This window comes from Theropithecus gelada, chromosome 3 (assembly GCF_003255815.1).
Source record: "Theropithecus gelada isolate Dixy chromosome 3, Tgel_1.0, whole genome shotgun sequence".
Classification (NCBI taxonomy): Eukaryota; Metazoa; Chordata; class Mammalia; order Primates; family Cercopithecidae; genus Theropithecus; species Theropithecus gelada.
Genome location: NC_037670.1, coordinates 123,471,724 through 123,485,082, shown reverse-complemented (window position 1 = coordinate 123,485,082; position 13,359 = coordinate 123,471,724). Strand labels below are relative to the sequence as shown.

Genomic DNA, 13,359 nt, shown 5'->3' with positions numbered 1-13,359 from the left:
ATCATCTACATGTTTTAAATGTTTGCTGATCCAAACATCAACTTCTTTCTTTCCTCTTCCCCGCTTCTCTCTTCTGCCTGCCTTATACTGAGTTTACTTCAGTTACCCATTTAACACTTTCCATCTATTCATTCTGAACATTTATGCTACTGAGCGAGTAATTCATGTATTCAATTGGGAAAAAAAAATCTCCCCTAAGTAGAGATTTAGTTTCTGATAAATGTTTTTAATTTTTTCCCTATTCCAAGACGTTTCTAATTAACACCTGGCAGTTTTTATTTTATGATCTGGCCACCTAATGGCATCAGGTACATTGCAATAAGATAAAAGGTTCAAACAAAACATGAACAGAATTAAACATTTCTTAAACTTAGTATTGTCACATTTAAATGCATCATATTAACAGAAGTATTGAATTATAATAGAAAAAGTAATGTAAGAAAGGTATTCTTTAAATGAGAATGTTTATTCATTGTCTTTTTCTATTCTTAAGGAATCTCTCCTACTGGGAAAGTTATTGCGACATGATTAATGGTACAGGTAAGAATATTTGTTTTGTGGTCATCACAGTGAATCCACCTCCCTTTCCCACAAATCCACCATTATACTGACAGTGTTCTGAAAGTTGAGGGTGTGTGTTTACTTGCCTTTATATCCCCACAACATAATTCAGAGTCCCTATTTGTATATTAGCTTAGTAAATGTGTGTTCAATGTAATGGGATTTGTGAAGATTAATCATAAAAAATTAGCCCTTACTGCATGACTCAGAGAAATGTTTGCTTTCAAAAAACGTAACTGTCATCCTGGCAACAGAAGTAAATGGTAAAAAAACAACAAAAAACACTTTACTTTTCAAATCTTTTATAAATAGTATACAGATAAGTTAGAATTGAAAGAATAAAAAAAAGTTAATTACAAAAGAGAAAACATATCTAAGCAAGGCTTATAGCTGAGATAGAATAAAGTTGCAAGACAGAAACATCCATTTTTGGGTAAGGTGGTCAGAATAAGAGAGAAAACAAAAACAAGGTCAGATGTCTTCTTAACTATGAAAAATATATGTAAAAAAATGAGCATTCCAAATTAGAATTGGGAAAAAGAGCTATAAACTTAGATTTAGGGTACGGTTAGATCAGGCTTATTCTCCTTCAGGATAAGCAAAGTACAGATATGCCTATTAGTTTAAGAATTAAGATTTTTAAAACGCAATGGGAGGCTGGTCATGGTGGCTCACACCTATAATCCCAGCACTTTGGGAGACGAAGGTAGGTGGATTGCTTGTGCCCAGGAGGTTGGGACCAGCCTGGGCAACATGGCAAAAATCCCATCTTTACAAAAAAATACAAATATTAGCTGGGCATGGTGGTGCATGCCTATAGTTCCAGCTACTTCGGAAGCTGAGGCAGGAGGATCACTTGATTCCAGGAGGTGGAGGCTGCAATGAACTATAATTGTGCCTCTGCACTCTAACCTGGGCAACAGTATGAGACCCTGTCTCAAAAAAAAAAAAAAGAAGGAAAAAGTGGTGGAAATCAAATATCATGAATTAATATCAGAGGCAAGCTTTCAACTACTAGGAAACAAAAGCACGAAGTTCACAAAATTAGGGAATATCCCATAAAGATAAAGACAGTTAAGTAAAAATGAAGCACAGAGAATGTTTTCTTTGCCAAAGGTATGATTATTGACTTCCTATGCATATTTATTTCTATCATTGCCTGGTAGGGGAAAAAAAAAACACACACACACACACACACACACAGCAAAAACACTGTTGAATTTGCTTTGCAGGAGTTTTGTTTTGTTTTGTTTTGTTTTGTTTTCTGAGATGGAACCAGGCTCTGTCACCAGGCTGGAGTGCAGTGGCGCGATCTCGGCTCACTGCAACCTCCACCTCCTAGGTTCAAGTGACTCTCCTGTCTCAGCCTCCCAAGTAGCTGGGACTACAAGAGCCTGCCACCATGCCCAACTAATTTTTGTTATTTTCAGTAGAGAAAGGGTTTCACCATGTTGGCCAGGATGGTCTTGATCTCTTGACCTTGTGATCCATCCCCCTCGGCCTCCCAAAGTGCTGGGATTACAGGCTAGAGCCACCGTGACCAGCCAAGGTTTTGCAGGGTTTTAAGCCATAAGAGTGGGTAAAGAAGTTATTTTCTAAGTAAAGCATTTCTGGAAATAAATTTTCAAGTCCTCAATACTACCAATGCTAGTAGTTGTATAAGCAGAATACTTAGTCCTTAGATGCAGAGATAAATATACTGTGTTACTCCTAGTGAAGGATTCTTTATGGGTTTAAGGGGTGAAATCTTTAAAAAGAGGATTCATTGACAATAATATAAATGCATGAGCATCAGGCATGATGTTAAAAATATCTAGGGTGAAAATAGACCTGAAACAAACTAGGAAAAGAGGGAATTTGGACAGAGCAGGGGATGATCCCTGTGAGAGAGATTCTTGCTTATGGCACTAGGGAAAAGAAAGTAATAAAACAGTAAGGTTCTAATGTGTTTTCATCATAATTTAGAAGTGCATCCTCTTTACCTTCTTCAGTAAGTTTGAAAAGACTTAAAATGGAAGTATTGGTATACATTTAGAATGTTTATTTTGGGCGGTGGGGGGAAGCTCTGCACATAATCTTCAATGATATTTTAGATAATGATCTTAAAAGTTTTTCAATGTATTTTTCTTTAATTATTAAGGAAATGGGAAAGCAGGTGTTGGCAATGTCCATATGGGGGCTTATATTTCACTTGTCACAAGAGTGTAAAGTAATGAAAATAAGGTCACAAGGTTGACACACTTGCCAGAGAAAGAACCTGCAATGCATAATTGAAGATGAGACTTACCATTTAAAATTTATTCAATGATGACTCATATTAGTGATATTCATGTGAGAAGTACATGGAGGAGTTAACTAATTATTTCTTCATATATCCAATGTTTGCCATGGATCATAGTTGTAGCAAAAAGTAAATTCAATAAATGACTTTTTTAATATACTTTCAAAGCATTTGAAGTTCTGTTTAGTGAGAGAACTTTAGTAAGTATTTTTAGAAGTATTCATCAGCCATAGGGCCAATGAAAAACAAAATCACTACAAATAAGAAATGTGGACATAGCAGGAGTTCCAAATGAACTTCCCTGGAAGAAAAGTGCCACTCTGCTGGTGGGGTGGGGCATTTCAAAAAACAAACACAATGTTAGCCTTGACATTTCATTTTATGTTTGTTTCTTTTATTTTGTACCATTAAATATGTATAGTATGTAGATTTGTTGTTGACTATAGCAGCCCCTAGCCATATGTAACTGTTAAGGACTCAAAATACGGCTAGTATGATTTGAAATGTGCTGTAAATATAAAATGCACCGTGGATTTTCAGATTTTAAGAATTTAAAATATTTTATAATGGTTACATGTTAAAATATTTTGAATATTAATAAGTTAAATAAAATAGCATTTGGTTTTGTTTTGTTTGAGACAAAGTTGTCCACTTGTTGCCCAGGCTGGAGTGCAATGGCACAATCTTGGCTCACTGTAACCTCCGCCTCTTGGGTGCAAGCAATTATCCTGCCTCAGCCTCCCAAGTAGCTGGGGTTACAAGTGCCCACCACCACACCCGGCTAATTTTGTGTATTTTTAGTAGAGATGGGGTTTTACCATGTTGGCCAGGCTGGTCTCGAACTCCTGACCTCAGGTGATCCACCCGCCTTGGCCTTCCAAACTGCTGGGCTTACAGGCTTGAGTCACCGTGCCTGGCTGGTTATTTCTTTTTACCTTTTAAAAATGTTGCTGCTAGATAAATAACTTAGGTAGTTTGCATTATATTTCTATTGACTACACTGGAGGAGAGATTTCTAGGTTTTTCTCTAGAACACATATTACATCTAATCATTTGCCACTCGATTTTTAAACAGATGCAGCCTCGTTTCCACCTTTTGTTGAGAAGAGCCAGGTATTGCAGTTCTTTTCTTCCGACATTTGCAGGTAAGAGAAAAACTGAAGTATGTCTGAGTCAGACCCTAGGTGACAAAATGCAGACCAAGAAACTTTATTATTTTTCTCAAATAATGATTAAACACAGCATAGAAAATTCATAATGTTTATTAACTCTGCAAAATATTCTTCTATATCCTCCAATTTTTAATAGCGTAAATCATTTTTTTGCTATTTCTAAGCAAGAACCATTTTGCCTTTTTGAAACTAAACTAGTAGTCTAATAAATCCAGAAGAGTAAGTCCAGTCTTTCTAAAGACATACAGAGAAGATGATGCAGATGTAACAGAACTGTGTTCATGTGCTCTGCTCAAATTTGTGGGGCCCAGTAGATAACCCACGAACACTGGAGCCTTTACCACTACCCTCGAGCCCAAGCTCTGTCCCTAAAGACTGTATGATGGTGGGTAAGCATTTAACATCTCGGATTTTTTTTCTTATCTGTAAAATTTAAGACAGCAGTATTTCTTCATATAGGTGTATCTGAGGATTAGAAAAAAAATGTGTATTGAACCCTATGGTTCTATACAAGTAGACACTTGGTAAATGATGGAAATGTACCAGGTATATATCCAGCATGTATATGCACACACTCCAGTGAGTGGTCTTTCTCTCCATCACTAATTAAGCTGTGAAAGAAGCTTTATTTCATTTAAACTGATCACAAATAAAGTATTTGAAAGAAGTGCTATAAATATTTACTAACTTTGGTATAAATAAACATGGTACTTCACAAACAAGAATAGTTCATACTTGGGTATTGAGTTCTAGTATGTGTTAAAATTTCCCAATCACTTCTTTTTCTAAGAATGAAACAAGAATTTAAGAGAGTGTATGATGTTTGTAAGGTAAAGCAAGAATAAGAAAAAATGAATCTCCAGAATGTAAGTTCAGGTTCCTGGAATGCAGCTCTTTTTTCTCTGTATTTAGGTCAATCTATGCTGTATTTGAATCCGACGTTAATCTGAAAGGAATTCCTGTGTATAGATTTGTTCTTCCATCCAAGGCCTTTGCCTCTCCAGTTCAAAACCCAGACAACCATTGTTTCTGCACAGAAAAAATTATCTCAAAAAATTGTACATCATATGGTGTGCTAGACATCAGCAAATGCAAAGAAGGTGAGTAAATATCCTCAGCAGCACAGTCCATATCATAATTTGTGATATTCTTTAAAATGAGACCTTTACCACAATCCCTTTGCAAGCAAAATTTAAAATTAAAGTAAGAAAGTAATTAGGGCAGAATGGTGGCAGAAAATTTTAGTGCTGATTTTGTATTTTGAGAAGGTCCCAAATATGTGTTTCAGTGTTACAAAATTTAGTTAAAACCACACCAGCATTTCCTTGTGGCTGCTTTTAGATTTAGGGTGAAATGAAAATAATTCCGAGAACACTTTGCGCATCCTGTTATCCATCTGTCATTGTTCTAACTTTTTTCACTAGAAAATGGTACAGGTAAATGTATTTTCAGTATGTATCTAAAGCTAGAGTTAAACATAAAATTTGAAGACTAGCTTATACTGTACATATTTATCATACTAACATGGGTGTGGAGGAAGAAAAAAAAAACTACTGTTAAATAAATTCTTAGTCCCTAGACATATTACTGCCTGAAAGCTGAACATGTATAGTTGAAACTTTGGGTTCATCAACAAAACTTTACATATCGAAAATTAATACTGAAGGGGTTTACAGTAGAAATCAACTGACATAATTCTTCCCCACCCATGTTAAAAACCAAATATGTATTTTTTTTTAATTTAAGAAGTTTTAGTTTTGTGGAAATATTTTTTGAGTTATACATGAAATGAAGGAACCTATTAATTCCAATTGACTCTTAAAACTCGTCTTCAGGGAAACCTGTGTACATTTCACTTCCTCATTTTCTATATGCAAGTCCTGACGTTTCAGAAACTATTGATGGATTAAACCCAAATGAAGAAGAACATAGGACATACTTGGATATTGAACCTGTAAGAAAACACATTATTGATCTGATTTGGTTGCTATTTTAAACAATACAATTGAAATAAAAATAATCTTGGAGATAACACTAATCATAGTTATTGAATCACATTCTTTTAAGTTACTGAAACTTACGTTGATTTTTTCCTATTGTTGTTTATGAAGTGATTCTAATTGGCTTAAAATATTTATATAAAATTATGCTTATATGAGGAGTTATTGTATATTATGTAAAATTCAGAGTGAGTGTATGTGAATTTGACTATACTTTTTGTTAAAATGTATAAAATTGTTATAGCACAACAGTTTTAATCTTTATTTTTGTATTTTCCTTTTCAAAAAGTAAATGAAATTCTAGAATTTTACTAGTCATGTTTTAGTTTAAACACTGACACAAGTAGTATTATAACTAATGATACATGGATTCTAACAGCATATATATTTGACCAGGAATTATCTGAGATCTTATATTTTGTTGTTGATTTCTTTAAACCATTTCAAGTAAATCACAAATCTAACTAAAACCTTGACATTCGATTGGGCAAATAAATTGTGTATCTATATGGATGCGTGTGTATATAAATATAACTATATAGAGAGTTTTAAAAGTTTCAAGTAGTCCTGTTTAACCTTAAGTTACTACCTTCTCTTCTGCTGTAAGAAAAATAAGTTTTGAATAGTATAAAAGAATGTTTTAAAAAGTTGGTAATTATTTAGTTGTTCTCTTTTTAGATAACTGGATTCACTTTACAATTTGCAAAACGGCTGCAGGTCAACCTATTGGTCAAGCCATCAAACAAAATTCAGTGAGTCTCTTGAAAATGGTTATTTTGATAAAATCTGTAGTATCTTCTTGTAAGAACATGAGTAAATCTATGTAAGTAAGTGGAAAGAACATCCAATATCAATTACCTTTGCTTAACGTCACCAAACAATCATTATTAAATGCTTATGACAAATTTCACCTATAGCTTAGTACCATATCTTGTGTTTATTGAAATGGTACTTGCACAGATTTTGGAATAGTTTTATTTGAGCGTTTGATAGCGTCTCTCATTTTGTTAGCTGCCCAAAAATTTCTATGACAATAATTGTTGGAATTCATATTTTAGTTCCCCGAGAATTTATTGAAAGGGAAAATCCACACTTGGGAAAAAAATCAATGTGATTAGAAGACACATAAGAGCAAAGGAAGTAAAACACAACTATATTAAAATGTGCATGAGTCATTACAGGAACAAGACCAAATTAGCAACAGCAACTAATTTCTGAACACTTATTTTAAAGTTTGTTATGTATAAATATTAGTTTATATGTTCATAATTATTTTCAATGTATATTACAGAGTATTAAAGCGTCTGAAGAGGAACTATATTGTGCCTATTCTTTGGCTTAATGAGGTTTGTATTTTCAGCTGTTAGTTATTAAAACAATAAACAAGCTCTTGATGTTTCAAAAGAATGTATAGTATTTAAAGCTATATGTATTTCCATTTCCCATATGGACGAGTAGACATTTATTAAACCTATTTGAGATAACCTAATTGCACAAAAATATCAACTTTGCGTTAGTTTTCAGGTTTTAGAAAACATTTCCTATAAGATTTTCTTCAAAAATTCATCTATTAAACATGTTTTCTTGTTGTAACATTTGTCTTAAGACAGTCTATCCTATTGCCTGACAAGGGATTTTTAGTATAAATCCATGCATTGATTAGCTATAAAGTAGGAAAAGCATTGAATAAGTCTTTGGAGCAAGTGGAACTGGTGACCCTTTGTCACGGGGAAACACCCATTGGGAAATCATTCTGAGATCATTCTGAAGAGGGCTACACCCTATCTGGCACTTAATTGCCTTTCTTGACTTGCAAAATTCCATTGACTTGTCTTGTAGACACTGATGACTAACACCAATAGAGGTGTTAGAAAAAAGGGTGATAGGCAATTGAAGGGTTTGAATATTTTGTTTTACTAATATACCCAAATAATGTTGATTATTAACTTGATTACAGACTGGGACCATTGGTGATGAGAAGGCAAAGATGTTCAGAAGTCAAGTAACTGGAAAAATAAACCTCCTTGGCCTGATAGAAATGATCTTACTCAGTGTTGGTGTGGTGATGTTTGTTGCTTTTATGATTTCGTATTGTGCATGCAGATCAAAAACAATAAAATAAGTAAGTACATACCAAAAAATATTGCTTCAATAATATTAGCTTATATATTGTTTTCATTTTATCAAAGAGAAGTTATATATTAGGCCATATATATTTCTAGACATGTCTAGCCAATAATCATTTTTAAATATAAGTAAATAAACCTATAAATATTATCAAGCAGATCACTAAAGTATACCTTTAATTCTGGGAGAAATGAGATAAAAGATGTATTTGTGACCATTGTAACATTAGCACAAATATAGCACTTGTGCAAAACTTGTCCAAAATTAACTGGTTCATTTCTCAATTATATAGCTAGTTATATATTAAATTATCTGATATTTAAAAATAATTGACTAGGAAATGGTTTCATAAGAACAGGATTGCTGCATGTAGACATGCTGGCCATGCATTTTCCAAATCCAGAAAAGTCCTGAACGAAAATTTGAATATAATAGTATCAGGAAATAGGGGAAAATAGTCTTTGACATAGTAAAACCAAGTACTCAGAGTTTAGAGGAAAAAAGAGATGTGTACAAGAGTTCTGGCAGAATTGTAGAGAGACTTTAGGCCTCTGTGCTTCAGATATTATTGTCCATGCACTCTTATACATAAAATGGAAAACCTTTTTTTATTTATCGCAGGTAGCATTTGTGTCGCCTGTGGGGGAGAATTTTTTACTTTCTCTCTATTTTTCTTCACCTCAAGGCAATGTAAATAAAAGCAGTATATGTGCTATAATAACTTATTTAGTCGTTTACTATGTGCCAGTACATGCTAAAGATTCTATATCTCATCTAATCCCTAATACAATTTCATGATTTTCCAATAGCCTGGATTCATCGGCATCCATTCTATCTTCTTGAAGTTTTCCATGAAATTATAAATTTGAATTGTCTATTACCAAAGCATAAATCAGTTAAAGTGGAATCTGGGGACCCATAATTTCCTTTTGTGAGATTGAGAGCTTGTGTTTGAGAAGGCAACCTAATATTTGGTTCTAATCACGTCTACTACTATTTAGTCACCAAAAAGACAATAATTCTGCCTCCAAACTATTTGGACAGAATGTCTTCAAAATGCTAGCCTAAAATATTCACATTATAAAACATTAAATATTACCTTCAATACCTGTCATTAGCCTACTGACAAATTATGACTAAACAAAGGTATTTGTATGACTATGTAATTCAAGAGATCATCCACTGAAAAGTAAAACAAAATAACAAAAAAAACTTGTCCTAATGGGAAAGCATACTTAATAAAAGGAAATGCAGAAGTCATAAACATGTTTTGTAAGTATTCAGAATTAAAATTATGTGATACATTTTTATGATTGCTTAATGATTCTTGGATGTCAGATTCCTTGGGTCTATTTATAGCTAAATTATAATGAAAAATTCAAGGCTTGCTGGAGCAACTTTGTCAATGAATATATTAGTTTTGCTTATATATTTGATTTTTATAAGGAAAAATTACTGCCCTTTTTTTACAAGCAGAGAATAAACTGTTGATTACTTGATTTACTAGATTTAGAAGAATCACAAAAGATGTAGATTTTCTTAAGCAAAGTTCAGCTTTTAATATCATAAAAATTATATCTTTGGGCAGATTTGTGAACAATAGGAACAAGTAAGAAGACGGGTATGCAAGAAGGAGCAAAGTGTAAGATGGTGGAGCTAATGTGTGGTTTCACTCAGGGGGTCACAAGGAAAATAACCCAATGGTCCTTTGGAAAGTAGTACATACACCTTTACATGGAAGTTGGTCTGAAGGGTGTGGAAATGCTGGTCCAAGACAGATGTACTTCTAGCTACCATTCCTTGTCTTGTGTGTGCTGGTCTTGAGGGTTGAGAAGCACCCTTTTTATGTGCCTTTCTGGAATAGGAATGTGTTTTGCCTTATTGGTGAAGCCCACTAGAGAACTTCTCTCTGCAGCTAGAGAAATTGAACTGATTAATAAAAAGTATGATATCTCAGATAGAAAATTTAAGTATTATTCGTTGTAATATTCCACTGCTTTCTGATTAGTAATATTTCCTCCACTTTACAGGCAGCAAATGATTCTTCACATTTATGCACCAGCTACGTCATGACCCTGGGTAATACCGACCTACAGGATGAAAATTGGATATGCTTGACTTTTACAAAGCACATCTTATCTTTTAGTTGAAGAAATGGTGGCACTATTTCTTTTTTTGTATTAAGCAACTGCACATTTCAAAAGGATTATTGAGATGTTATGAAAATCTCTACCTTGCACAAAAATCTCCAGCAGCTTTTAAAATTCATCATTTCCACAACTGAATTGATTTCCATTTCTACAGACCTGGCTCAAGCACAAACCAGTTTCTCTGTGTTGTTCTGATTCAATAATTGGTTTCTGGGTGGCCAATTCAGAAGAGTGGACATTCTCAACAAATCCTAGGCCCTGCATTCCTGTCATCCTCATCCAGGGGAAAACACCATCATCCTTCAATTGCAAGTCTCCAGGACCATCAGCATATTGCATTTCATGCACACCAAATATTTTGAAAGACATTTATAAATAATTCGCTTATGACTCACATTTCTCTATGAATTCCTTCATACAGCAAGTATAACTCTTTTCTTTATGGGCTTATATATTTTGTCACTGATCATGCAAATGGACAACATTTTAGCACACTTTAGCTATTCATATTTTAAGGACTTTTATTCTCTGTTCTGCAACTCTTCTGGAAATAGAGTAAATTTTGCTGTTTTTTGTACTCAGTTGCAACTTATGCTTGGCATCTTCAGAATGCTTTTCTAGCATTAAGAGATGTAAATGATAAAGGAATTATTGTATGAAATATTACAAAGAGTAGAATATGCGTTGTTATTCATTGTAATATTTTTTGCATCATAATCGCCTCATAAAGACTGGTTTCAACCATTAAAAAATGTTCTTCCTTACATTCCTGTGCGTTTTCTAGTTCCTGTTGTATCATAAAATGTTTATCCTCATTTTCTGTCCGAAGTATATTTTATCTGAATCCACATTTCTTTATAAATCCATAGTTCTTGCTGAAATATGCTTTCTAAATTTTGACCACTGTAGGCTAATTTTTTAAGTTAATTGAAGAACAAAAAAGACATTTGGTTTCATCCTTTACAGCAGTAGGACAATTGTAAGGGTTTTTGCTCTTTCATAAGGAGACACATTAATAGGTAACCCTGCTTTCTTTAGCAGGGATTCACTTATTTCTGAGAGCGTTAGTCCTCCTAAAAAGAAAGGGAAGACAAATCAAATTCTATCTTGTGTTTTACCCACAGAAGGATACAGGACAAAGAAGTAGTAACTGGCCTGTTTGGATACTAAAATTGAAAATAACTTAGCCTCCTTATGAAAGCTGCCAGGGTAAATGCTGAGCATTCCTTTGGAAAAGCCACAAACCAAGATTCTACCTGTTTGGAAAGATCTTTTGAATCTCTGAAGGCGCTTAAAGCATAGTTAGTGCCTCTCCTTTTAACTGGGAGGATAAAAGTCTCTGTCCAAGATATTAATATGTAAGATAACATTGTAGACATGTTATTCTGATAATACAAGTTTTATTTGTATTAGAATATTAGGATATTTGTGGACATTTCCATCTAATATAAAGTTTTTTTTAATCATCAAGACATGTAGGGCTGAGTTATATAATGTAGAAACTTCTACAGATAATTGGATGAGAATATACATATTGACCTGTATATTATGACTAATCATTACTCAGATCTTAATACAGGGATGATCTAATAGCATTTAGATATCAGAAAAGGTTTTGACCAATATATCTTTAATATTGTTTGAATACATGTATAATCTTTATCATTCCTCAATGTTTCATTTCTCAAATTCTGTAAAAGGAATACAAGAGGAAAGAATTCATACACAAAGACAATGAGATTAAAAATATGCAGTAGGAAAAACAATTACTTAAAGAAGGGGAGGTTTTTTTACATGAAATCTGGGGTTTGGAAATGTATGTGTGCACACGCATGTGCACTGTGGTGGGAGTGGGGCAATTTGGGGAATATGTTACATGTGTGACTTTGTTTTGCCCTGGTGAAGTGAATGTTGTTCAGAAAGGGTAAATGTTTGGACACTTGCAATTGTTCATGGATGAATTTATATATTTTAGTCTTAGAAAAATTGTACCCTTTGGTAGAAGCACATTTTCTTTCCAAAGTTGGTTATTAACCACAGAATTATAGCAGTTACTCATAACAGGTTTGAAAATCAATAGCATCTGCAAATGGATTAACAGATTAGAGACTCAACAGCATCGGAAAATAGGTTAATGCATTATCGCTTCTAACAAGTGCATGAAGAAATAGAAGAAGCTACGTAGCTTTCGGTTCTGACAGAAAGGGGTGAAGGTGGGTATCATTTCAAGAAAAAAATATAGCTATGCACACAATGGTTATCTCTGAAAATATTTGTGTTAAGATGTATACATGGCCAGGCATGGTGGCTCACGCCTGTAATCCCAGCACTTTGGGAGGCTGAGGCAGGTGGATCATGAGGTCAGGAGATCAAGACCATCCCGGCCAACATGGTGAAACCTCGTCTGTACTAAAAATACAAAAATTAGCGGGGTGTGGTGGCCCATGCCTGTAGTCCCAGCTGCTCAGGAGACTGAGACAGGAGAATCGCTTGAGCCTGGGAAGCCGAGGTTGCAGTGAACCAAGATCACACCACTGCACTCCAGCCTGGTGACAGAGCGAAAAAAAAAAAGTAAACACGTACAAATTTCTTAACCTGTTATCAATATCTGAGCTACATAATTATCTTTCTAGTTGGAGTTTGTTTTAGGTGTGTACCAACCGACATTTCAGTTTTTCTGTTTGAGGTGTGTACCAACTGACATTTCAGTTTTTCTGTTTGAAGTCCAATGTATTAGTGACTCTTTGGCTGCTCTCTTCACCTGCCTCTTGTGGCCTGTCTACAATTCTAAATGGATTTTGAACTCAATGTTGTCCCTTCTGGTTTCCTGCATATACCCACAGCATTACCTATGACGGATTTTTCCTGAGGTGTTTTCACTGACCTGAGCTAATGCACTAAAACTGAGTTATGTTTTATATTTGTATCAAATACATAAAAGGAACACTCTGCTTTTTCCTTTTGTGGTTCAAAGGTAAGCTGCATTTTAAAATATTTCTGAAAATAAATACTTTTGTTATTAGAAAAAGGATTTTGCTTTATATTTTTATTTTTGAATGTAGTTGACT

At 34.0% G+C, this 13,359-nt stretch overlaps 1 protein-coding gene across 4 annotated transcripts in view; it reads left to right on the top strand.

Moving 5' to 3' along the window:
• CD36 (CD36 molecule) overlaps positions 1–8,390 on the top strand; it is a 74,350-nt gene extending 65,960 nt beyond the window's left edge. For all 4 annotated transcript variants that reach the window (XM_025378671.1, XM_025378673.1, XM_025378670.1 and 1 more), the window contains 7 exons: positions 494–540; positions 3,918–3,987; positions 4,927–5,114; positions 5,850–5,968; positions 6,693–6,766; positions 7,306–7,360; positions 7,972–8,390. In XM_025378671.1, the coding sequence (XP_025234456.1) occupies positions 494–540; positions 3,918–3,987; positions 4,927–5,114; positions 5,850–5,968; positions 6,693–6,766; positions 7,306–7,360; positions 7,972–8,136 (718 nt within the window). In that variant the 3' untranslated portion in view covers positions 8,137–8,390. The remainder of the gene's footprint in view (positions 1–493; positions 541–3,917; positions 3,988–4,926; positions 5,115–5,849; positions 5,969–6,692; positions 6,767–7,305; positions 7,361–7,971) is intronic.
• The last annotated feature ends 4,969 nt before the right edge of the window (positions 8,391–13,359 follow it).